This window comes from Plecotus auritus, assembly GCF_963455305.1.
Source record: "Plecotus auritus genome assembly, chromosome: 9".
In the NCBI taxonomy this organism is placed as follows: domain Eukaryota; kingdom Metazoa; phylum Chordata; class Mammalia; order Chiroptera; family Vespertilionidae; genus Plecotus; species Plecotus auritus.
Genome location: NC_137783.1, coordinates 139,030,565 through 139,058,489, shown reverse-complemented (window position 1 = coordinate 139,058,489; position 27,925 = coordinate 139,030,565). Strand labels below are relative to the sequence as shown.

Here is a 27,925-nt window from a genome sequence, read left to right as displayed (position 1 = left end):
TGCCATTTTTGAAACACAAGGTATTTATTAAGAATTTATCTAATAGCCTGGCTGGTGTGGCTCAGCAGTTGAACATCAACCCAGGAACCAGGAGGTTGCGATTGGATTCCCAATCAGGGTGCATGCCCGGGTTGGGGGCTTGATCCCCGGGGGGGGGGGGGGGGGCACGCAGGAGGCAGCCGATAAATGATTCTCTCCCATCATTGATACTGTATCCCTCTCTCCCTTTCCCTTCCTCTCTCTGAAATCAATTAAAAAAAACAGTTTAAAAAAATAATTTATCTGATAAATGATTAAAATCATATAGGCAGTTCAGAAATCACCTATGGCAACTGACCACAAAACTCCTTTCTCTTCTCTCTTTGCCTGTAACTTGGGGCCTCAGATAGGAATTCCCAACCTTTCCATCAGGCAAATCAACTCCCCTCAAGACCCAGACTGGGGCAATCCCGACACTCTGCCATTGAGAATGGTGAGTTCAGGCCAACTGCTAGGAATGCTCTCAAGATAAGATGGGCAAGCGGTGCAGACCTGAAGTCTAAATCCTCAGAAGCACGGCTCTGTGTTTAAGTGTGGTGTTCAGTACCATCACTTTCCAGAGTAGAACTGAATGGTTCCTACTAGTTAGTTTGGCTGTTGTTTCCTTCCCTGCTCTCTTTGGCAAATAGGGAGGGAAAAGTGGTATTTATACTCCTTCCCCACTGGCAGGCAGGTATTCGCTAACTTCTTCCAGTAAGTTAACATTATAAGGTTTAAAATGGTGTTATCTTAATTAAATTTAGGAAAATGTCCTTCCCTTACATTCCCCTGCTACTGCCACTGGTCACCGTTAAGAAACTGCAATGATAAAATAAGCTTCGTCATGGTATAGAAATCAGCAGCTGGAATCTTTAGCTAAGAGGGATCTGTCTACAGTTGATCAGACAAGAGCATTACAGGCTGTGTAGAAAGTGCCCTCAAGGATTTCTGTCCAACTAACCCTTATTGGCTTGTCAGTGGTCCACTCACCTGTGGAAGAAAGTTTGGACGTGGAGTGAGTCTAGGAGGAGGGATAAACTGTGGTACTTTGATGGGCTGAGGAGGTGTTGCCTGAACCTGCTGAAAAATGAGGACGATAAGTAAACCAGAGGGGACAATAAATGTTCAATATCAAAGCATCACTGTTCTCTGCATCAGACAATATTTTCTATGAGCTTTCACTACAGAATTAACCACCTGAATTAACACTCTCCCACTTGCATGCTTTACCCCATGGAGTGAACCAACCACATTTGTTCCCTCACATACCTAACGTGGAACATGCAGGCTCAGCAAGCTTAGGCCATTTCCTTTGACACTCAAGAACTTTTGCACTTAAGTATTTTAAAAGTCAAGACTGGATCCAAAGTAAAATCAGACTTGCCTCCTGGCCAAATGGGCCCGTTCCTAACATACCAGTAGAGCTTTGTCTAACAGAGAATGCCTTTACTCCTATAAGAAGTTTCTCACTCTCAGCAACTGGCTGAGTTATCTGGTTGCTTCTCTAAAGATTCCTGGGTTTAAGTGGTGAAGCTTCCTGTCATTGCTCTCTAGTTTCACTCATCACTGGTCATCATTCAAAAGCCACCACGAACTCTTAGCTGCCATTTTAGGAGCAAACTTTTAAACCACAATTTGGACATCCTTCCCCAAGATTCTGAGAACATCAGTTTCCAAGTGTTTTACCCTAGAAATATCAAGAGCAATTTTGTCCAGTACTTCGTGGGTGATAATTTCAAGGTATAGTGAACTATAAGAATTCAGCAGGGAGTTTCCCAAAATCAATAATATGGCACCAGAGTCTCAGCACTCAAGTTTCACAGGCTGGGCCGTGGACAGGAGGGAGAGGAACACGAAACAGTGCGCATGCCTCTGTGAAGGACATTTCCCCCTCAAGTCAAGTCAGACTTTGATCTCCAATTATGCACTGATGGGTTTTGGTCTTTGGTGACAGGATACCTCTATAGTTACTTTTGAATAGACAGTAGGAAAGCCATATTCCCTGGTCAGCCCCAAAGGATAGTGATGGAGATGAAAAAATCCAGCAGGAGCATAAAATGGATATACTCTGCAAATGCATATCCCTCTCATGTGGGCACACATGAGTAGCAGCTGCTGGCTTACCAGAGTGACTGTGTTTTTTGCCACAATTTGGACAGCCTCTGCCCCAGGCCCAGTGACCTTACTAGACGTCTGGAGGTTGACTGGTGTGTTCTGCACATCAGTGCTGAGCACAGCCTTCTGACTGTTGATGGCGGTCACCATAGCAATGGTAGGTCTCTGGCCCACAACAGAGGCAGGCATGGTTGCAGTTGCTGCTTTCAAGACGAGAGGTAGTGTCTTTGTGGTAATCATAGAAGCTGTAGTTACAGTCTTCTAGGAGACATGGAGAACAGATATTAGGACACTGAACTGTGATCCTAATAAACAATATCCTGCTAACACCCAGCAGAAAACAAAGCAATGAATTCTCATAATCAAGTTCCTCGGTATAACAACACTTCTTTTGTGTACACAGAGCACATGGTTACTACAGAGAAAAATGATTTCTAGTTTGCCAGCGTTTTCAAATTTAGCATTAGGCTCACAGTAATAACTGCAACTAATATGGGCACAAGGTTTTCAATAACGAGTGGGTGGGTTTACAGATACAGAATACGAGTGTATCTTTTGGCTTTTCTAATTCTTAGCTTGCTCTCAATTAATTTAAATTTTGTAGAAGTTTCCAATCAATGAGGAACACACTATCGCTATCCTTAATTGCTACGATCTCATCAATAGGAAGAAAGCCATCGTGTGATTCTGATTATCTGCCATCTGTGACAAAAGGCAGGGATAAAAGGACAGTATATATATATATTTTTTGAGTGTCACTCTGGAGAGGTGGAAGGGAACCTCATATGAGGATCAGTGTAATTGTTGCCTCAAAGGCAGTAAAATCCCAAGCACCAATAATAAAACCAACTAGTATAGTAAATGCCAGCTCTTGATACCAAAGGGACCTGAGTCACTACCTATAATCTTTACTGTGGAGAACTGCTGCAGGAGTGACCAAGGTCCAGTGAAACGTGACAAGGTGGAAACAAACACCTGAGTTTCAAAAAGCCTCATCGATGAGAGGACGGATGGAGGTGAGAGGGCTTGACTGGTGCTCCATGGTGGCTCCTGCAGCTGTGAGGCTGTGTTCTTCGACGCTTTCCGCCGGAGCAATTCAAGGAGCCAGGCACACGGCACACACATCCATCTAGTGCTACAGTCAGTCGCTCAAGGTACAGACATCTCAGGGACATGAAGTTTATCTGGTACAACTTGTTGGTTCTGACTTGGATACCACCCGCCTTTTTCTTCTTTACACTTGCACTGTCCAATTTGGTAGCTACTAGCCACAAATGGCTGTTTAAATTAAATTCATTAAAACAAAATAAAACCAAAACATCAGTTCATCAGTCACCTAGCCCATTTCAAGTGTTAAGCAGCCACAGGTGGCTCGTGACTACCAAATGGGATGGTGGAGATTTCCACCAGTGCGGAAAGTTCGGCTGGATAACGTTGCTCTAGGCAGTGAGAAGGACCCCACTCTCCCTGAATCAGATCTGGACAAATTCCCTTGTGAATTTCTATTTCAGTGTCGATGTAACTACTTGTGTATAAATTGCTTGGTTACAGGTAATCTTTATTTCCATTTTTTGCCTTAAACACATATACTAGTATATGTATGACCTAATCTTTTAACATCTTTTTTTTCTTTTAATAAAAAATTTAATGATCTGGCCTGATCTATCCCATCATAGCCTAATCAGCAATCCTAATTAATGCTTGACACCCAAATCACCGTTTCCTCTTCTCTGAGTCAACAACACAGGAGTGGCTTATTCTCCTTGCCACTGCCTCCTCAAACGCAAAATGAGAGCGAAAGGGTAACACTCATATGTATTTTAGGGGTTAGCAGGCCTTCTACTCTCTATCAGGGATGAAAACCAAAGAAAAGCTAACTGCTAGTTATCATTAGAAATGTTACTGTAGTGCCGCAGAAGGACTGACTTTACATTACCAGCTATTTGTGGGTGTGGTGTTTTTTTTTTTACCAGCTATTTGTAATAAAAGTTTTTAACTCAGTGTGATGTTAGCTCTACCTTTCAATTTAAAACATATACATACAAAAAACTTTTGAAGTGGTGAGCAAATCACATCTTAGTACTACTATGGGTTATGGAAGTAAAACTCTAATCAGAACTCACTGACGAGATTTTTTAAAGTGTGCATGTTGTTACTGCTTTAAAAGAGGTTAATATACTTTTTTTTTTCTGAAACATACTTATTTCAAGTAAATCTCAAACTCACCTGAATTATATACTTACCATTAACTGCAACACTTAAAAAACACAGAAATCTAACAAGCTTGTTCACATCTTTAGGTTAGCATTTTTATTCTACTTTATTTGGTTGTGGCTCATTTTACTATATGGATTCTAGCAGCTATACAACTCTTCCTATACACAGGCACAAGACTCAGGACTATGTGCACCAAGGAAAACGTTTTGGAGAATGTATTTACTATTTATTGACACCAGGTATTGACACAGGTATTATCTGGATATTTACTCCTGCCCTAGTGCTTCTTCTATTTTAACCATTAAGAGCATAAACCAATCTTGCAGTGTTAGAGTTTAGATGACAAAGAGACTCTAGAGTTTTGAAATTCAAACCTAATGAAAACCTCTGAACTGTTCTGGCAGGAGGAAAAAAGACACAGAGGAAAGGTCTCCAACAACAAAGAAAGTTATGTCTATGGAAGCTGTCTGCGGCTGGCCGGTGCCTTCCAGAGAAGAGGCAGCTTCCCCTCAATTTCATGAAAAGGTTCTTTAATTCTGACAAAACCCGAACTGCATGAACTAGAAGTTAATACAGAAATACGTGGCAAGAAACACTAACTGCAAAATCCTTTTCATTTATTTTTTATTTTTTGTTCAGTTATTATTGTTCTATATCTACAAAGCATGAGATATTGATTGAAAACACAGAGACTCCAATGCACAAATCAGAACTTAAGAGTTGGAGTTAATGAAGAGAACTGGTCCGCCTATTCCCCCCCACTATGGTACCTGCTAACCTGATTTAGAATAAAACACTTTCTTCTCCCTGCCTATGCTGTGATTGCTACTTACCAGTTACCAGAACTGTGTAAAATACTTAGGGGAGTACCAACATATAGAACTTGGATATTCAGTATACGCCATATACAACTTCTCATTTGTTCTTGCCCTCATGCACCTCTAATGACTCTCTATAACTGCCAAGTTTTGTCATGCATTGGAGGGTTTCCACAAGCTAGTCGCTTCCTCCCTGTATGGTTTCATCTCCCTCTCCACTGTTTCCTGGATCCACACTCCAGGCACATCAGCCTCCGTTCTACCCCCGGGAATGCATTTACTTTTTTGACTCCACCCCTCACTGTGATGCTCTATCTCCCGCTGCTCACCACAGAAATTTCACTCGTCTGTCAAGGTCCTGCTCAAATGCCACCTCCTTTGTGAAGTACGCTCAAAATCACTGTCCTCTGGTATTTTCTCAGCTCTTTCATTTTCTTCTTTGTTAGCTGTTTTCATCTTCTCTCCTTCTCTAAAGTTTTTAAATTCTTGAAGACAGAAATTCTGTCTTATTTGTGAATCTATCCTCTATATTGCCTAATATAGTACAGACTCCATACATATTTAGAGAATGAATGAAAATTACAGTATACCAGATTCTAGGCAGGGACCATTATCTTTGTATACCAGAATCTAGCACATAGAAAGTACCCAATAAATACTTATTGGTTGTTTATTGTAAAAACAAAACCCAAAAACCTAGAGGATCTTTTGGCTTTTAACATTAAACATTTGCATTACATAAAATAAATAATATACTAGTAAAACAAGCTTAACCAAACCAGTCAACTATATTAGGTGGGCTTCAGATGGAGAGATGCCACACACACTGTTTTGGGGATAGCCCTACACCCCTCCCTATCATCACCTCAAAGCAGCACATAACTCCGATCATACCAGGAAGGGAGTAGTGATTTTAAGTATTACTTAAGCATTTTCTCTGATTTGTGTGACAGGGAATGTTATTGAACAGAAAGTTCTCACGGATCAAGAGAGAAAATTCCTACGTACCAAGAAATAATGAAGTCTACCACTTTCCTCCCATGTGAACACTTTCTGATCAAACTGTACTTTGGAAAGGGAACAACCTAATCCGACTCTGTTTAAAAGTCCAACAAAGTAATCTGGTAAGCAATCTTCAGAAGAAATACAAGTCCTGGTCCGGGGGTTTCAGAAGTCAGTTTGAATACCTAATTTTCAAATAACCTTGGGCTGGAGATCAGGGTAAACATTCTGCCGGCTGCTCTATTATCTGATTCACAACAGGGATTCTTCCTTTTCCTTTTTTGGCATTTATATAATTATATATTTTTTGGTATTATATGGCAGTACAGAAGAGTGATGAATAGATTTTTCAGCCAGAATATCTGGGTTCAAATCTTGGCTCCACTACATATGACCTAGATGATTTTAGATAATTACTTAATCTCTCTGTGTCTTAGTTTTCTTTCTTTAAAAAAAAGGGAGAAAGAGATAAAAATACAACACCTTCCTTATTAGAGTTGGAGTGAGGATTGTGTACGTTATATATATAAAGCACTTAGGAGAGCACCAATATATAGTAATCTTTATTAAATGTTAACAATCTTCAGTAATCTTTAGTATTTTTATAAGAAACGCATTCTTCACTTGCAAAATGAATGTACAAACCTTTCCCTTTACATATAAAGATACAGTGAAGACTTGGTGTTGATGGGTCAGAGATATCCACACTTAGGATTCAAAAGATCTAAGTCCTTGAAATCATGTGCAAAATAAGTGTATTACGTGTAAATGTGTATTTTTCTGGGGAGGGGATCCATAGCTTTCAACAGAGGCTTAAAGGGGTCTGTGACCTCCAAGGATTAAGAACCACTGCTCAACTGTCCCATTTTAAAAGCTGTGCCACCAGTGTGGCTCAGTGGTTGAGCACTGACCTATGAACCAGGAGGTCATGGTTCAATTCCCAGTTAGGGCACATGGTTGGGTTTTTGGCTCAAGCCCTGGTAGGGGGCATGCAGGAGGCAGCCCATCAGTGATTCTCTCCCACTGTTGATGTTTCCCTCTCTCCCTCTCCCTTCCTCTGTCTGAAATAAATAAAAAATATAGTTTAAAAAGCTGTGCCCATATTATATCTAAGTGTGTGGAGATCAAACTTGAATAATTTTCTTACTAGTAACTGAATATCATTCCCAAACATGTCCTTTTGTGTGTCTTGATTGCTTCCCTATTCTTACATTATATTCTAGCTTACGTGCCCTTTAAAGTAAAATCATTTGCACAGCTACACCAAGTTAGAATGTTATTAAGCTTCTACTTCTTAGTGCTAGTTGTGACCTGCAGCTTCCATTTTAGATTTCCTTCTGTGCATTAGAACAGATTCATATTCTCATGAATATGTACTTACAAATGAATATTTTGTTTCTATGAATAATGGAAATATATCACCCTTCTAAATGCTCTTTCTACCTGATCCAGTAATATCTCCATGCCTAATTGCTAAGAATTCCAGAAAAACAATTCCAGAGGAGGTGAAATCACACAGACTTTTAGAACAAGCTCAAATAAATATTTCCAGAAACTGAAAATAAGACGTTACTGAGAAGCAAATTTTCTTTGTCACCCACTACCTTTTCCTCCTTCTTCGGACAGTTGGAAAATGATTTAACTTTTGCTCCTTAGTAATGTTATTTCCCTCTGCAAATCAATTTCAAGTGGTTCCTATCCCAGTTAGAATACAAAAAAGGAACCAAAATAACGTTGTGTAGGGCTGGTTGAGCTTAATATAGCCTGAAACAGGACCTCATTCCACACGACCAATAGCACATCCATCCACAACCCAAAGCCTGCAGGGCTCCTCCCACACTTTACCTGTGAAGCGGTCAGGTTGGGAGAGGGTGCCGCCGACTGGGCGTGATGGTGGTGGTACTGCTGCTGCTGCTGTAGCTGCTGTAGTGGTTGCTGCTGTGCTGTTTGTAGTTTGTTTTCAGATTGTGGCAATGGCTGTATTTGGAACTTGTCTGGTTGTTCCTGCTTTACTATCAGGTTCTTCCGAAGCTGTTCAACGACCCTTTTCTACCAAATGAGAAAAAAAGAAAGAAGAGCTATCAGAATATTGTCCTACCAGCTGTATAGAAATATGCAATAATTATATGCCTCTGACACCTTTAAAATTTGTTACATCTAAAATTTACGGATTCGACAAATGAGGAGAACCCATGGCATAAGAAACATTTTATAAAGAGAAACTGAGGCTCGCAGGTGGGAAGAAAAGCTAAAGGAGGTCACGCAGCAGAGCTCAGCTTTCTTTACTGTTATTAGCTGAGCATGCTCGGCCGGAAGGGCAGTGTAGAGCATAGCAGTGAAGACACGACTCTGGAGAAAGGCTGCCTCAATTCAAAGTTCAGTTTTGCTACTTACCAGTCACATGACGGTGGTCAAGTTCCTTAACCTATCTATGGATCAATGTCCTGTTCTTAAAGTGAGGTGACTAACAATATCCTTAGGATTCTTACAGGTACCAAACCAGATGCTAGTTGTAAAGTACTCAGAACTATGATTGGCACATGGATGGTCATTTTTCTTTTTGCATCTGACTACACAGATACTAGCCATACTAATTTTGTTAATCAATCAAATGTCATGTATCTATCTCAGATTCAAATATTAAAGACTTTTAAACAAAGAAACCTTGATCTTAGAAATAGGCAATATAAACAACAGACATTCTAAATCACTAAAAAGGGTAACTCATGAGCTGGACTTCTTTGCTGGGCCAAGATCTGTAGAAATGCATACATTTGCTTAGGCAGAGTAGGGATTTAGTTACATGGGATGAAAATTTTAAATTAACGTTTGCTGAATTTTCTAGACCTGTTCAAATTCAAGAAAATGTCTACTTGGATACCTTTGTTACTATAGAATACATTTCAATAGAACGTAAGCTGCATGAGGGAAAGGACTTTTGCTCACAACTATACTCTGTAGCTAAGTCAATGTCCTCATTCTGTTCACATGACACGTAAAGTGATGGATCCAAAGACCAGCAAAAGGCTCAGAGAATATATAATAACCATCTGGGGCCAGACTTGGGCTCCGACTCTCCTGCCCTCATGGCTGAAAGTATAAGCAGCACCCCTCTCATTCACTTTCAAGTGAGTTCATCAATTGAGGTTTGTTATTTCTGACAAAACTAATTGCTATTTTCTAATATAGATTATGAGTAGAGAAAAAGGAGTGAATAAAAATCTTTAAATAAAGAGTTAAGTGAAATCAGAGAGCCAGGTTGATTTTCAAATTCCTGCGTATGATTCTAACCAACTTCATTTGTATTCTCTAAAGAATCCAAACCTGCAGGCTACTGGCTTAACATTGTTTGAATATTAAAATATTTACAAAATGGATTTTTAAAAACTTTAAGTCAATACAAAATACATTCTTGAGAGAATTTTAAATATTTTTATTATTGATTTTTGGGGCAATGAAAATATCATATAAAGGCCAATGGGGTGGGGGAGGTCTGCTGTACTATATACTCTGCTAGCACTTCCTCTTTCCCTAGTTAAATATTAAAAAGAAAAAAGGATGCAGAGTCCAATGTCTCTGTAGAAACCATCTACAGAATAATAAAAATGCAAATTAATAAAAATATCAAATGCTTATAAAAATTGACTTTCATGTCTCAAGTATAAATGGCAGAGTAATTGAACTGATATGTCTTAGGAGAGGGGAAAGTAATAGTAGGGGTGTTACAGATAATTCTGAAAATCACAGATAGATTTCATTGCCTGGTGACTGCCAGACATTTAACAAATAAATAAGTATTTAGAGTTGCTTTTACCCCCCCCCAAACATATTAATCAGCATTAATCAAACATAACAAACTAACAAATGTGTAACATAGCAGTGAGAGAAAGAGACTCAAAAAACCTTTATTAAAAAAAAACAAAAAACCTACAAAAAAACCAGCTCAAATCAGGAGGAGGAGAGAAACCAGGAGGAAAACATACCCCATAAATGTGACAGAGTAAACTAAATAATTATTATACCAGGCATAAAAGGAAAGGGTGTTTTTTTCCTTTACAGCCATCCATAGGAAATACAGTGTTCACTCTCACTGACTGTCTAACTGGGGTAAACTACAAGCAAGAGACAAAGCCTGGAACCCACTCCCAGGGCTGTGCACAGCAGAAGGGAACAGTAGGGGAAAGGAGAAAGGGACGCAGGCTAGAGTACTTTGCAGCCATATGGCTGGAGCCAGGTGATGACCAATCAGAACGAGCATGAGAAGGTGGGAGTCAGCCTGTGGAACTTGTGGGGGCTGGGATAGGGGAGGGTTCAAAATACTTGCACACTTACATTAGTCCTTGAGAGGAGAAAAAAAAAAAACACACACAAAAAAAGGCAAGAGAAGAAAAAGAGAGCTGTGTAGATTGGACATGGGTCAGATTATACAAGCTGGGTAAATTTTCTGTGAGAGGGTCTGGTATGTTTCAGAGTACTGCTCAGAAACGCACGGCCGCTGTACCCCTTGCGCTGTTTACCGGAAGATTAGAATACCAAGTGTGTAGTTGTGCATGTCTGTGAAATTTTTTTAAAATCAAGATTTGGGGGAAATGCTGACGCCTTCTATAACTCAAACCTCTCTCACTGCAGACTGAAAACCAACCATCTAAAGTCAAGAAGCTCTGCCACGGGGTGCTCTTCAGGCGCTCAGAGGCCCTGCACACTCTGAAGGACTGGCTAATAAGGGAGGGTTGCTGAGCGAATTTGTTGGCTTTTCTACGTCTAACAATCCAGACTTGTTCTAGTTCATTCTGGTAAACAAAGAAGTCACAGTAACTCCAGCAGGATCCTGATCTGGGTCACGACCAGTTTTGGTGGCAGCAAGAGAATAAAGCTATAATATTTCCTAAATCTTAGCTGTGTGGTATCAGTGAAGTTGTTAAGTAGCCTCTCATCTCTACAGAAAGTGAGCCTATACTTTTACTTTTACTATTACATGTTTTTTAAATATATATATATATATATATATATATATATATATAATTGATTTTTTTACAGAGAGGAAGGGAGAGGAACAGAGAGTTAGAAACATTGATGAGAGAGAAACACTGATCAGCTGCCTCCTGCACCCCTCCTACTGGAGATGTGCCCGCAACCAAGGTACATGTCCTTGACCGGAATCGAACCTGGGACCCTTCTGTCCGCAGGCCGACATTCTACCCACTGGTTAGGCATACATGTTTTATTTTTAAATATATGTTTTTATTGATTTCAGAGTGGAAGGGAAAGGGAGAGATAGAAACATCAATGATGAGAAAGAATCACCAATTAGCTGCCTCCTGCACACCCCCTACTGGGGATCGAGTCCTCAACCTGGGCATGTGTCCCGACTGGGAATTGAATCTTGATCTCCTGGTTCATAGGTCAACGCTCAACCACTGTGCAACACTGGCTGGCCACTATTACATGTTTTAAACAAAGAAATCAACTTCTGTGGTAATTAATGAATGTTATGCTGGCATAAACAATTGGATATTTTCAATGTTATTCATATGTAAGGCAGAACTTTAAGTGTAGCTAATTATCTTGGAACATTATCCTGAAGCTTTGCCATGCGTCACTCACTAATAAGTTAATGAGAATAAAAGAGGAGGGAAATGAAGAAAATGGAAGAGGAAAAGCTGGAGAGAACGATGGCAGAAATGAGGAAGAAAAGTTAACAACTTATCATCTTCTCTCCTTAATATAATCAATGGGCCAGTGGGCCAGGCTGGCATCACCCCCTTCAATCCATTTGTCAGACCTGCTCCACCAACCCATGTGCAATCCTGAGCCTCAGATTCCCTGGACCTCCGCATCACCAGGTTCCATCAGGGCTTGTTCACGCAGAAGAGCTCACAGAACCTCTGACGCTTCGAGTCACAGTTTCTGAGACAGGTGGTCACGCTGATCAATATTGTGACATTCGGTGATACTATCAACGTGTTCGCATGACAGCCAGGCAGATCCCAAAGAAAAATACAGAAGTTTACAGGTCCAATTCAACAGAAAACCAGGTTCCTTTTCTCCTAAGTCAATCATTCCATGTTCCATGGCCTGGGTCAGCACAGAAGAAAGATGGAGAAATGGAAGGGCAGCCCCCACCCCTCCAGCCAAGGCACCAGTTTACTTGTACAAACTCTCACAAATTTTGGAAAGCTTCTCTTGAAAGGCACTCCCAGCCCAAGGCCCTGCCCTCTGGGATGCCAGTGCTCGAAGTCTCTGTTTTCCTCCACAGCCTGTCACTCCACTTGTCTGTGTTCTGGCTGACATTATCTGTTTTATATCAATTATGCGAGGACCACACCCACTCAGACTTCTTCTTGCATAGTACTGCCTTAAAAATTCACCCCTTCCCCTCCATGAATCAACCATACAATCTGAAAACATAACCTTTACCCTTCACACCAGAGGCTGATAGAGACTTAAAATTTTTCACAAATCCAGAAAGTCAAGGACAAATCTTACCCATCCTTATACCTAAAATGCAGTGAAAATTTTTTCCAGGTCTTCAGACTCACCAAGTGCTCAAAGGTAGCTAGAGAAACTAAAATTTTTGTGTGCAGGAAAACCAACATGGAGAAATTTACACTTGTTGATGAAGTCAGAATTTACTCAAAGAAACAAAAACTTTCTATTGTTCGACTGAAATGCAATCACTGCATTTATGAGCAACACCAATATTCCTCAACGCTGAAGAGGCAGCAGGAGATACGATGACAGTCTTCAGAAGGCTGCCACACAAGGATCATCCCCTAATAGTAGCCTCCGTGTTACTATTTTACTTTGTAAAATTAAGAGATTTGGAATCTTTTTAAATCTATGTGTTTATGCTTTTACAGTAGATAATAAAGAATAGGGAACGTGTTACTGGCCTAACAATGACAGTTACGATCCACAGTAAAAGGCATGTGCTATTAAATTAAATGAAGATTCCACCATTTTGTGAAATAAAACACTGGGGAAAGCACTAAACTCAAAATAAGTTCCTTCCTAATGCAGCAGGTGGAAGTCAGTGGGAGAGTATGCACTGGCGCCACTAGCAGGAATGCTCCAAGGGGAACACTCTGGCCGGATTCTGAAGAAGAGGAGGAGGAATGTTGGCGGCAGCAGCTATAAAAATACTTAGTTAAAAAGACTTGGGCTTTACTCATTTTGTAAGGTACTACGAGGTTTTCTCCAAACACTCCAATATTCAGTTTGGGGGTTAGAATTAACAAATAGCTTCTAACCTTTTAAAAGAGATATGCCCTTTAAAATGCCACCTGTTTGACAGAAGCAGTATCTACACCTCCTCTATACAGTGAACTGCGTATGTTGTCTACTGGAGAGGATTTGTTTTGCCTTGGAGAGTTGGGAACATAAATAATTATTTTATAGTTCTGCAAGGTGTCATGGAATTTGTACAGTACAATATAAACGAATTAAGGAACAGCAGCAGTCGGAATTATCAGAGTTTATTTTCGATAAAGTTCAAAATTCTCTACATGGATGCTTAACAGATGGTGGAGAATGCATATGTCATGGTACTGATTAGACTTCGGCTTACTTTTTTAATTAAAAAATATTCTTGTGGTTTACTCTTCCTTCAAAACACGCACACACACACACACACACACACACACACACACACACACGGATATTTACATCAGTAGGTTTTACATCCCATCCACAGGAGAATAGAGCTTTTATTCATATCAATGGGATTTATATTACATCTCCACAGGGGATTAGACCCTTTACTTGATGGCCTGATTGAAAGGCAGTTTGCATTCTTATTTAGTCCATTCACTCTCTAATAGGTAAACCCAACCCCACTCTCCCCCAACCCTGATGCATCGCTATAAAAGACTGCTAGGACTGCTGTAGTCAAGCTCCCACCGAAATGTAGGGACCCTTCTAAGAACCTGGGCATTGCCTTTAACTTGCACCAAAAAATAGCTAACTAAATGTGACTTATTTCTAATGCCAATTATATTTTAATCACCTGATTTTTAACATCTAGTCAAACATTTTTATGTTAGTTCAAACTACTTTTTTAAAAATGGGAATTGCCCAAAGTACAGGATTAAGGAAGAGAAAGCCACCTGTTGCCTTTTGATCTTAGGAATCAAACACATTGGGGAGTATTTCCCTGTGTAAAAACATAGGTGCAGCCCATATTTCGAATGTATGAAATGTCCGTCCAATTTAAATGTAACCTGACCCAGCAGAGACCCTAGATACCATAATGAGGACAGCAGAAAAAACATGAGAACCATTTATAATCTGCATAACTTAGCTGCTTGCTAATATAAAAAAGTGCCTGAATCATTATGTTTGTAGCACTCAATGAGATATGACACGGAGGCTACTATTAGTAAATTCAGCTGCAGTTCAGCAAAAGGCGTGCCCCTCTGTAGCCCTCTGTTACAGACGTGCACACACCACCAGTTTGTCATTCATCAGTCTATGGCTCTCCCCACAACTTAAAAGGCAGCACTGCCTTGTTAATGTGGCTGTCCCATACACTACAAGATTCTCTCATTGCTCTGCCCTGAAGATGCTGTGGTTTTCCTTACGAAAGAATTATGGTTGAAAATGGCTGCACAGTAGCTGTCCCTGACAAGTTGGATATGAAAATACAATTTAAACATAGTAACGATCCTAAAATGGGAAGAGAGGAACAAAACTAAAAACCCCTATCATTTTATGGAACACTGCTCAGATAAAACAGACTGTTTTGCTTACTCCGAGCCCTGGGTACAATGTGACATAATGCAGGAAGCCCTCTTTTCACAGAAACACGAGACAGAATCAGATGCTGAAAGAGGCAAACATAATAGATTACTTAACTAAATTCTACACAGAATACATGTCCTAAGACATGAATCAATCATTTCTAAAGGTGAGAATACTGTTTAACAATCCTCAATTCTGCAGTTTTTCTTAAAAGATAGAAAAAAGACACATAATGGTATTAGGGCAATATACTAAGTCAGGCAGGATACACCAGGTAGAAAATATTCTATGGTGAAATTTAACATTTTCTTTACATTTAAACAAAAGTAAGTCTTATAAATCACTAAACTAACATTTTGAATTGGGAAGCATTTGAACAAAAAGTACATCCTGAACAAGACACTCTTGCTACTTAAAAACATAATGTTTATTATCTACTGTAAAAGCATAAACACATAGATTTAAAAAGATTCCAAATCTCTTAATTTTACAAAGCATTCACTTTTTCAGTAGTTTAATTTATCACGGAAGTATTTGTTACAATCACTTGAAGAGAGAAATGAAGTGTTACAAATTTACTTTCTGACAAGACACCACATAAAACAACAAAGAGGAAGAGCAATTCCATCACCTCATAGGCTGCCAGGATGAGTGAGGGATGGGTAACTTCAGGGATTGGATCATCCAAGACATGTGACAAAGGATGATTTGCACTGTTCTGTATTTAATCAGGTTTTCTGCATCAGAGACAGAAGAAGCCTGCACTCATCTTTCAGAATTTCAGAGCAGGCTTGCATTTTTGTTTTAAATGGTCAGTACTAGAAATTTTATTAAAGAGAGAGAATCAGCAAAATAGAAGCATAAATAATTTCTTAATAAAAAACATTTGGTTAAAATTTTAAGTATTTTATTAAATCTCAAGTGTAAAGAAAATAATTTTTCACAGGCTATGAAAATAACCAAATCCGACAGACAAATCTCTATATGAATATTTAAAGTATTTACACATGTGCATGCACACACACATACTCCAAGCTTCAGAAAATGTGGAGCGGCTGCAGTAAAAATGATTTGTTATTTTTATCTTCTTTTAGCTTATTTCTTAGTAGTGAGGGGGTAGCTCACTCTTTTACTATACTGTTCTCCAGGTTCCACATCCAACAAAATTACTGAGATGCAGGTTCTTAAGAAAAGAGAACACAGAACTGAATATAAGAGCAGTCCCTTGATTAACAAAACAAAACAAAACAAAACTTTATTTTTTAGAGCAGTTTTAAGTTCACAGTAAAATTGAGTGGCAAGTACAGAGAATTCCCATATATCCCCTTCTCCCTCACCTACAACCTCCCTAACTATCAACATCCCACCAGAGTGATACATTTGCTAAAACTGATTAATCTACACTGACACATCTTTATCACTCAAAATTAATAGTTTTACACTAGGCTTCACTCTTACTATTATATAGTCTATGGGTTTTGACAAATTTATAATGACATATTTCCATCACTGTAGTATTACATGGAATAATTTCACTGCCCTAAAAATTCTCTGTGCCCTGCCTATTCATCCCTTTCTTCCCCAGCCTCTGACAACCACTGTCATTTTACTGTCTCCATAATTTTCCTTTTCTACAATGTCATATAGTTAGAAATATACAGTAGGCAGCCTTTTCTGATTAGCTTCTTCCACTTAGTAATATGCATTAAAGTTCCTCCAGGCCTTTTCATGCCTTGATAGCTCATATTTCTTTTCAGTGTTGAATAATATTCTGTTGTCTAAATGTACCACAGTAGTTCTCTTGATTTTTAGATACAGTCTAATGTGGCAGCTGGTGAGTTCTAAAATGATCACAATGAAAATGACAGCAATAATATCAGGGAGATATTACCTGCCACCTAGGATAATGAGGCTCTGAGCATCTAAGTGACTTGACCTAGGTCTCAAGTAAGGGGTAGAGTCAGACTTAATAGTTCTAGTTTCTGATATACTAGTGACCTGGTGCATGGATTCCTGCACATTGAAAGACAATTAATTAGAAGGTGGCTGGTGGGGTGGGACTGGGAGAGACGGGCAGGACATGCCCTGGAGCCAACCTCCCATGGTCCCTCCCTGGCCGCCCGCCCCTGGGGTAGCACCATGGCTTGAAGGGAGTAAGTGGGGTCCCTCTGGCAGGTGGGGTCCTTCGGCCTGGCCTGCAGGGATTGGGCTGAAACTGGCAGTCCGACATCCCCCGAGGGGTCCTGGAGTGCGAGAGGGCACTCTGCAAAGTTGCTGTTGTACAGGGTGTGTAATGCAAACGCTAGTGTGCAGTAAACCAGATTTGGGGCCAACAGTGCCCCAGAACAACATAACCCATGGCCGAAGGTGGAATCATGTGGGCCCGCGAGGAATTGGGCTCCCTCCTCTCTGGTTTTAGGGTGCCAAATCACTGCAGCTCGTCAGCTCCTGCATTGAGTGTCTGCCCCCTGGTGGTCAGTGCACATCATAGCTACCAGTCGGACAGACACTTAGCATATTAGTCTTTTATATATATAGTCTAGAGGCCTATTCTTGCACCAGAGGGGTCCCTTGGCCTGGCCTGCGGGATTGGGCCCAAACCAGCTTTCTAACATCCCCCAAGGGGTCCTGGTTTGTGAGAGGATGCAGGCCAGGCCAAGGGACCCACCGGTGCACTATCAGGGCCAGGAGGAATGCAGGAGGTTGGCCAGCTGGGGAGGGATTGCGGGAGGGCTCCAGGGCGTGTCCGGCCCATCTTGCTCAGTCCCAATGGGCCAGACCCCAGCAGCAAGCTCACCTACTGGTTGGAGCGTCTGGCCCTGGTGGTCAGTGCACATCATAGTGAGCAGCTGAGCAGCCTTAGCATATCATTAGCATATTATGCTTTGATTGATTGAATGGCCGACTGGTCGACCAGACACTGAGCATATTAGGCTTTTATTATATAGGATAATTCCATACCCACACCTACACACTACACAATAGCACAAAACACAAAAGAACCTAGAAAAAAACCCTCATTAATATATATACCCATTTTGCTTTAGAAAAAATGAGTAGAGAGGCAGTATTATGCAGTAGAAATAATACAAAGGATCAAGAAATATGGGTTCTGGTCTCATATCTGTTATTAAACTAGGTTTGTGATTTTGAGTAAATTATTTACCTGATCTTGGTCTCAGCTTCTTCACTTGGGCTCCAACATTCTCTTCTGCTTAAAATTATATGAATCTCTGAATGTCAAGAATACAATCTCTTTTTTAAAAAAACATTTTTATTGATTTCAGAGAGGAAGGGAAAGGGAGAGAGAAATAGAAACATCAATGATGAGAGAAAAATCATTGATCAGCTGCCTCCTGCACGCCCCCTAATGGGGCTCGAACGGTGATCTCCTGGTTCATAGGTCGACGGCTCAACCACTGAGCCATGCCGGCCGGGTAGGAATACAATCTCTTAATCTACACTTTCTACCTCTATAAATAAGCACTGAAAACTAATACTCATAATGATCCTGAAATACTATAAAGAAGCTAAATCATTAAAGGATGGCTTCATTCAGGGATGGGGAATTCACACAAACAGGGGTCAGGCAGGTAATGCATGTGAATGAAGCTGGCCAGCTCTGAGATAAGGAGTGATGGGGACTAAGATCAACTGGAGAGGCAGTGCCTTGTCTAAAAGCACTAAAGTAAGAATTGCTTTTAACATTTTGAGTCAAATAAAATACATTTGCTGGTTAGATTAAGCCCAAGGGCTACTGGTTTTCAACCCCTAGGTAGTAATTACACTGAACTGTAGTTACTCGGAGAGGAATCAACTATAACTTAGAAAAAATTTCAACAATAAGAGGTGAGTCAAAAAGGATTTCAGATAACCAGAAAATTAAAATGGCTTACTGGTTGACCTAAATTCACCACCATGAAAGACTGGGGTGTGACTTTTAGTGGGAAGAATCACAGACAGACATAAAAAGCAAGCATTCAATGGGGACTGAGGAGACTAAGGTAAGATACAAGGGAGACAGATAACTACATACAGAATATAAAGGTAAGAATGAAAATTTCAGTAGTAGTATGTCCCATAATTGTGCTGACTTTATCAAAACAGTTTCAAGTACTTAGAGATCATTTAAACCCTCCCACCGTGTAACACTGACGGAAGCATGAGCTGGAATCAGTTTCTCCATCACTGAACCACAGCTGTCTCCAGGGCTGAAGAAAGCAGCTGTTTAAACAGCCGCATTGTAGAGGTCAGAAAAATGAAGGCTACCTTGTTGAAGCTGCCCAGGGAATTCGAGTAAGCAAAATGCAATCATCAGACTTGGAATCCAACCAGAACCCTGCAAACATCTCCTGCACTTAACTGGTTCTTGTTTCTGAGTACTCTGGTTTTTCAAAATCATTTCCTTTACATGATTAAGAAGAAAGGAATTCATGTTATAAACATATGGATTACATAGTAATTTTTCAAGAATTCTGTTTTCTGAGTAACCCTAAATGAAACATGATGGTACCATTTTCCACAAATATTTTCCTCATGGTGTAAATTTTTTTTTTAGCTCAAGTAATCATACGATTATACACTCTCTACAATCGTAAATTTTCACACCCTCTTATCAAATAAGATTCTCGCAATTGTGCGGGGTGGATTAAGGCAACTGTCATGCCATTGATTCAGACAGGAAACTAAGGCATGTGGTGACTGCTGACCAATCCGAAGTTGCATGGTTACCTAACAGTAAACGGGGCATCAGAATGTAGAATCCCTACACTCTGGAGAACTAACTGAATGAAGCTCTGCTCACTGAACAAAGAAAGGGCTAGAGCTCATTTGTCTGAGCCAGCTCTTCTGGGGCTGACGGGAGGCTGGGTGACATCCAAACGGGCTGACTGAATGTACAGTACACAGGTGTGGGGGGCTGAGGGGAGAGGTGTCCTTTGCTGGACATCAGCCTCCAGACACAGTAAAGAGCTGGGAATCAAAAACAGGCTGTGAGAGACAAGGAAGAAGAGTGACTTGTGCAACAAAGTGAAGGGGCCAAGAAGGAGAGGAGCCAGAGGGTGCAGTCGAGACCGGAAATGGGACAGCCAGAGCTGAGGCACGGACAGCTCAAGAGGTGGGTCTGGAGCAAATTACACCCATCACGTCCATGCTGAGGTGAAGTTCCTATAAACTGCTCTGAGCACTTGGAGGGGCTGGGAATGTTTTTCAAGGGAGTGTGCAGAGCTGGGTAACGCGCTCCAAAATGCCAGAGAGACTGTATTTCTGTCATCAAAGATACTCTCTCTGGCAGCTGAGCAGAAATACACTCTGGAGCCAACCCAACATAATGACATGCTTCCTTGTCTATGGAGTATGATGGACACTTTTAAGATTTTGTTTCTAACCTTCCAGCCTCAAGCCAAAAACTTTAATACTGGAACAATGGCTCCAGTTTAGTAATGGAACGGATGCTGGCAACATTTAGACTGGAAGAATGTTGGGTGCCAGTGGGTTTTTAGAGAGGGAAATCACAGCAAACTTTACTTACCAGCCAATCATATAAAGCTGGGTTTTAAATTTTTATTCACTAACAGATTTATCCGACTTCCATAAAAACTATACAACTATTTTGCTTATAAACTAGAGCACAGGTTATCAAAACCCATATGTGAAGGGGCTGAGGAATAACATTATAAAGCACACTGAGAGGTTTTTAAAATCAGCCTCCCGGCTTTCAGAGCTGCTACCAGAAATGCCGGCTGCCCCTCCCCCACATCACACAAGACGGGGGCTCAGTCAATGAGACTGCTGTGCAAGTGACAAGCCATCACTTCTGCTTAGTCTCCACAGGCCTAATGTCTGTGATGCTGAATTTACTTAGCTCAGTAGGCAGCACAGCCTCGCCAAGAGTGGTTATGTTTTTAGCTTGGTAAGGACAAGATGTCAGGGGTGTTGTTGGTGGTGCATCACTCTGCAACACCTTATTTCAACTCTGCTGAGCTGGCAAAAGCACTACATCAACCAGGTCTGCAATCCAGCTCCGCTTACCCTTCGGATGTTCCGTGGCAGGACAACTTTGCTACATTCACTGGCAATGTGACACACCAGGAACACAGATCTGTCTAGTCATCACACCCTTTGAATGTCTCGTTGGTTCTCCTCTGTCCTTGTTCCTCGCGGCTGCATTTTTCTTACTAAGTGTTTCCTGTGACACTTTCAAGCAAAGGAATAAGGATCTAAATCATCTTGGGATCATTAAAAATGTGTGTAATCTCTGTGCGATACGTAGGTTCTGGGACAAAGACCTGTTAGAACCTGAGCTTCCTGAAGCCTACTCTGCTTAAATGCTGCTGATGAAAAGAGACGACTATTTCCATCCCTTTAAAAAGAACCCAGTTGACTGAAGGAGGGCAGTGAGGACAAGTGTGATGGACCTGCTTGGAGAAAGCAAGGATATCTGTCATCGGATGGATACGGTGGAAGGGACCTACTTATGTGCAGGCTGTCAGCCTCACCACTAACCAGAGGAGAGAAAGCATCTTTAAGAAAAGAAAATGGAACAAATTGAGTGGAAATGAAGACGTGACACGGAAGTACAATGTTTAACAAGGAGCTTTTCTTGGTGGTTGAAGGTGCTCTTTCCTGAGGTTCCTATAATAGGAAGGCATCATTCCTACACAGGGGTGCATACCTATACTTCACAGGGTGTTTGTTTGTGTGACAGTTATACTGTCATAATTTTAGATGGTTAAACCTCTGCTCCAGGGTTTATAAAAGATCAGAACACTTGTCACTCTTGGTGCAGGTAGAGTGAAATAGAGTGGCTGAGCAGTTCATTTTTCTTTATAATTACACTCCATTAACCTTCCACATGAGAGCTCCCCTGCGCTTTCATACCAGCAGCACCAACTGGCTGCATTTGATAAGGCTCTACAGAGTCTGCAAGACCAGCACATGCAACAAAAAGAACACTTTAATACTGCAGACTCAAGCAGAAGCTGAAGGCAGCCCCGCCACTCTACTCAATTATACAATGTGTAGACAAAAACAAACCAAAAACGTAAAGCTGGAAACCAGCAAACATATGATGGGAGCTTATTTAAACCAAAAGTGATTCGGAAATCTTCTGATAATCTCCACAATATTAAAACCAAATTTATTATTATTTTTCTAACCTTTGATAATGTAGCATCCCATAAGAAATGTACTCAATTTACTAAAGTTTATAGGGTGATACAGTTACAGGGTGATCTACATTACAATTAGGTCATCTTGGTGTCTACAAACTGCACGTTGTACAGGTAATTTACTTGCTACAGTATTTCTCCTTATGGATCTCTCAGTAACTCGTTTTTTGAAAACAGGTTAAGAACTAGCCCTTAGTCTATCTCTATCCTTCTTGACAGTGGCCACATAAGTAATTTCTCTTTTTGAGAGAGCGAGAGACCTAGTCCATGAATAATGCCTTCTCCCAGAGTTTTTAATTCAGTACCCGGAATGCTACTTGCCATATGCACAGAGATAGATTAGTGCTTTCTCCAGCCTGAGCAAAGGCTAGGTGTTACACGCTTGAGCAGATAACATGAAAGCCAATTTGGGAAATAGGTGGTGGAACAATTAATCTTGCATAAGATCCCAATTATTTGGGGAACAAAAGATAGCTATATTTATACCTCTGCCTTAACCAATGGCATTCATAGCCCTCACAACATCTTGGAATAAGGTTCCCATGATAGTTTGTGTTTCTGGGCACATCCCCAACCACAGTGGCCTAAGGAAGGTCAACAGGTATCCTGACAGTGCTTCTCACTACTAACTCGCTTTCTCTGGCAAATGCATGCACTGAGGATGCTGGTCTATGTTAAGTGTAATCTGACAACCAGATAATTAAAATATAGGGACAGCACTTCCTTCCTCAAATGTTATATTCAAAACACTTTTCTAGAGATTTAAAATTACAGCAAATTTTGTTTTTGAAAATTAATGACATGCTTAGTACTTCTGAAAGTGTTTGGCAGAGAAATGATTGTTTACATTTTGAAGATGGATGATTAGATCTGGGAATTCTACTACATACACTCTTCCTTTTCTCTATGCTTTATGTATGAAACGGAAGGATTTTTCCATTAATATTTTTCTTTTGCTTAACACTGTTACAAACTTAGGTTACTGTATATCTTTATGACACTACCATGGTATCTTTTTAAAAAATGTTTTTCTTAATGCAAATATCAGATTGGTGTTTGCAACAAAATAAGTCATAATTATTTAAAACCCAGTATCAAAGACAAATTTAGTATTTCCTTGCTGCATGGTACATGCTGAAGCATTCAGCATAATAATGTTGAATGATCACACGCCAAGAGATAAAGCCAGCCATGCCTATAGGAAGCAGCTCCGAAAATCTTGGTTTTTTCAATGTCCAGACCCAGTGATAATCAGATTTCTCTTCTGCCTAATAATGCATATTTTTCATTTCCCAATGAACAGAATTTCTTTCAAGTACTTGTTTTTCCGTTTGAAAAGTGGCAGGCATTGAAATTCCACTCTCTATAACCATGTAAAGAATCAGGCAAAGCCAATCTACCTGCATGGATCTGTCACTCTGACTCATTGTTGGGCCATCTGTTTACGTGTGCTGCTTGTCTCACGGTGCAAATTAACCTGCTGCTGGGCAGACCTGCCTCACACTGCAAACTCATTCTGCAATTTCAACCTCCCTCACCAGCAATAGGCCCTCTTACCGGAATCTAAAACTCCCGCTTCAATCAACTAGAGTCAGCCCTTGCTCAAAAAAAATGATGCACCATAGGCCCATGCCCACACAGGTCATCTCTGAACCCTGGGCTCGCGGAAGGTGGCAGCACAGTTTTGCTCCTATCAAAACATGTTAGTGCTATCGGCAGCAATCAGCCTGCTACCCAGGCATATGCCTGTACTACTTGGAGAGAGGCTAAAAGATTACTGAATCCCAGAGGACAAGAGCATAACCTGCAAATACAAACCATTCTGGTCTTTGTTTTAAAGACTGGCAACTTATTCATGTGATTAGCACACAAATATAAAGCAGTATTAGATAGAAAAGGTTCTCAGAACATCCTTTGAATCACTCTCAACTACCAATTTGCTTGCTGTTTTGCATGCATTTTGCTAATCACTCATCTTAGATTTGAAAGGATATTAGGGCCACGAATAGTGTAGTGAGTGGTATAAGGTTTGAAGGCAATATTTACTGACTATCCCTAAGAGTATGTAGTATTGTATTAGATGTTGGGGCATAATATTAAAAAGTTAAATTCTTTAAGAAGTTCACATAGGTATTTCAGGAAATAGAAGTTATATATGCAAAAGAACTGTATCATTTCTTATAGAGTATTAACAAGAAAAATTATTGGAAGATTAAAAAATATGTAAAGACAGCAGTAATAGAAAAAGTGGAGTCACAAAGAGAAGACAAGATAAAACCTGGGTGTACACTTTGAAGAGTGCTAAATAAAAAAAATAAAAAATTAAAGAAAAACAATTAAATATGGGCTATCCTATCTAATAAAAGAGCAATATGCAAATTAGCCATCACTCTGCTACACCCACAAGCCATGCCCACCAGCCAATCAGGAGTGAGTATGCAAATTAACCCAACCAAGATGGCTGGGGCCATGGAGCGAGCGGGAGGCTTGGGTTTCCCTGGAAATGGAGGAAGCCAAGCTTTCCACACACCCTGGCCAGCCCAGGCCTCCACTCAAGGCTACAAAGTTTCAATTATAGAAGATAAATAAATCCCAGATACCAGGGCCTCCGCTTGGGTAGCTGGGGGGCGTGGTTGGCCTGCAAACCACCACAGGCCCCTCGCCCAGGCCGCCCCATGCCCCAAGGGAACCCCACCCTGATCAGGGACAACCTTCAAGGCAAACCAGCTGGCCCCCACCGGTGCACCAGGCCTCTATACTATCTAATAAAAGAGTAATATGCAAATTGACCATCACTCCAACACACAAGATGGCTGCCCCCATGTGGTCAAATATCCTGCCCCCATGTGGACACAAGATGGCCACCACAAGATGGCCAGCAGGGGAGGGCAGTTAGGGGTGACCAGGCCGGCAGAGGAGGGAAGTTGGGGGCGACCGGGCCTGCAGGGGAGGGCAGTTAGGGGTGACCAGGCCTGCAGGGGAGGGCAGTTAGGGGTGACCAGGCTGGCAGGGGAGCAGTTAGGCATCAACCAGGCTGGCAGGGGAGTGGTTAGGGGGTGATCAGGCTGGCAGGCAGAAGCAGTTAGGGGCAATCGGGAAGGCAGGCAGGCGAGCAGTTGGGAGCCAGCAGTCCTGGATTGTGAGAGGGATGTCTCACTGCCTGTTTAGGCTTGATCCTACTGGGATCGGGCCTAAACGGGCAGTTGGACATCCCTTGAGGGGTCCCAGATTGGAGAGGGTGCAGGCTGGGCTGAGGGACACACACCCCTGTGCACGAATTTTGTGCACCAGGCCTCTAGTCTATATATATAAAAGGCTAACATGCTAAGTGTCCGACCGGTTGCTATGACGTGCACTGACCACCAGGGGGCAGACGCTCAACGCAGGAGCTGCTGAGCTGCAGTGACTTGGCAGTGGCAGTTCTTGGAAGACACACCCTGAAACCAGAGAGGAGGGAGCCCGATTCCTTGCGGGGCCACACGATTCCACCTTCGGCCATGGGTTATGTTGTTGCTGGGGTACTGTCAGCCCTGAATCTGGTTAACTGCACACTTGTGTTTACATCCCACACCCTGTACAACAGCAACTTTGCAGAGTGTCCTTTCGCACTCTGGGACCCCTCGGGGGATGTCAGACTGCCGGTTTCAGCCCAATCACTGCAGGCCAGGCAGAGGGACCCTATCTGTTGGAGGGACTCCACTCACTCTGCAGATGCCCTTTAAGCCACTGTGCCACCCCAGGTGTGGCTGGCCAGGGAGGGACCGAGGGAGGTTGGCTCCAAGGCGTGTCCTGCCATCTTGCCCAGTCCCGCCCTGCCAGCCACTTTCTAATTAATTGCCTTTCAATGTGCATGAATCTGTGCACCGGGTCACTAGTCAGTAATAATTAAAAATTATTCCTTTGGAGAAATGGAGTAAGGCAAGTTTAGACACTAGTGGTTGGTTACAGGTCATTAATAGATAAAAAAAATATGTACCCAATGAAAAAGCATGTATATACTTCCATGGTGCTCTAGTTTTTACATTTAAGGAGACTGTTCTTTAAGAATATAGAATGTGGAGTGGGGGGTGGTGGTTAGAGATCCACCAAAGGACTTGTATGCCTATTAGCATAACCAATGGACACAGACAATGGGGTGGTGGGGGCTTGTCCTTGGGTGTGGGTGTGGGGGGGGTCAATCGGGGAAAAAGGAGATATATGTAATACTTTAAACAATAAAAAAAAAAAGAATATAGAATGTAGAATTGCTATCTTGTTTCTAACTAATGTACCTGAAAAATGCAAGTCTTTTTTTTTTAAGTGAATTTTAAAATGTACTTATAAAGGACCAAAAATGTATAATTTAGGAGCTGAATAGTTACTAGATTGGTGGTTAGAAGAACTATGTTGATAATGTGCAGAAATATACCTAAAAACAGATTTGAAAAAGACTCAAACATTATGTTCCTTTTTAGCAACAAATAACTGTAGATGACAAAGCACAGGATGAGAGGAATTGATGCCTACATGAGAATTTCTGTATCTTAGTGGGTGAGAAATTCATCACATTTCATTTTGCTCAAGGCCCTACTGTCTTCAGTGTACACAAACTTCTTAACTGTCCCCCTGAGGATGAGTCACCGCAGTGGTGAACAGAAATGCTTGTCTTATTCCTCTGTGCTAAGGCAAAGTCACAACCTTCTGCAAGGCTGCCAGAGATATGACATTTACTAAACAACCAGCAACATCTCGAGTCTTTTTTTAGCAGACACTGAGAAATGGAAATAATGATCTAGGGAAAATTCTAATTTTTAAACTGACTGAAGAATTGAGAGTAGGATGCTAACCCTCTCAACTGCTTGATACTTGCAAAAAAGAAAAATAATAGCACCAAACTATAAGAGAAGGCAGCAAACTTTAATAAAGAAAGCAACCTGCTTAGCATGAAGAAACTGCTACATCATTTCCCACACTATGCTATGAAAACAAATCATTCACTTCTACACTGTATGCCAAGGAATATAGTGTTATTTGGAAGCTATATTCTCTTACCTTTAGACATAACAGCAGCTAAACTCTACCTCTTACTCATACTCTCCTGGGAGTTGAAGAGTCTCTTTCATCACAATATGGTAATACTAATAACACTTCTGAATCCACTGCTGAAAATGACTATTAGCTGAGAGGTGGGACTAAAGATAAAAAAGTACATAATTACCAGCAACTAGCTAACAGTCAAATTGTAGATGCTTTTTAAAGACTTTAATGTTTTCCTTTTTGAAAAACAGTAAACTTAAAAGTGACCAAGAATTCATCAAGTACAATTGTCTAAGGATTTTAGTCAAACCCTTCTGAAACATTCGTACTAGGATTAAATATGTCAGTTTTTCATTCAGTCTGAGATCACTATTAGTGTCATTTTCTAAATTCAAAAGCTATGTTTAAATAAGAAATAGACACTCTAAACTTTGTGTAATGCCACATCAATAGATCAACAAATGTTAACCCTCCAACCCAGACATTTTGCTAACACAACTGAAAGAACACACCGGGACTTACTAACATAGCTAGTTTAGAAGCAGAAATATCACAGAAGTCATGTATTGTTCTAGTAGAGAAGCCCAAGGGAATGTGGAAGTTGAAAAACCATCAGGGTGAAGTCAAGGACTCTGTGACCACCAGATGAAAATGGGGCTCTAAGATGTTTTAGAATCAAGTCCAATGACCACAGGCCATGAGAATTGCCATATCAACAAATTTCTATTCTAATTAGAGGCCCGGTGCATGACATTCGTGCACTGGGAAGGGGGGAGGCTCAGCCCGGCCTGCACCCTTTTCACAGTCTGGGAGCCCTCAGGAGATGTCCGA

At 41.0% G+C, this 27,925-nt stretch overlaps 1 protein-coding gene across 14 annotated transcripts in view; it reads right to left on the bottom strand.

Annotated features, from left to right (window-relative positions):
* Positions 1-27,925, bottom strand: part of PHF21A (PHD finger protein 21A) — a 167,922-nt gene that overhangs the window by 27,401 nt on the left and 112,596 nt on the right. For 6 of the 14 annotated variants that reach the window (XM_080688073.1, XM_080688067.1, XM_080688070.1 and 3 more), the window contains 3 exons: positions 8,016-8,219; positions 2,143-2,394; positions 1,009-1,098 (listed from right to left, as the gene is read on the bottom strand). In XM_080688073.1, the coding sequence (XP_080544199.1) occupies positions 1,009-1,098; positions 2,143-2,394; positions 8,016-8,219 (546 nt within the window). The remainder of the gene's footprint in view (positions 1-1,008; positions 1,099-2,142; positions 2,395-8,015; positions 8,220-27,925) is intronic. The other 8 variants (XM_080688076.1, XM_080688071.1, XM_080688080.1 and 5 more) reach the window with 3 other exon arrangements.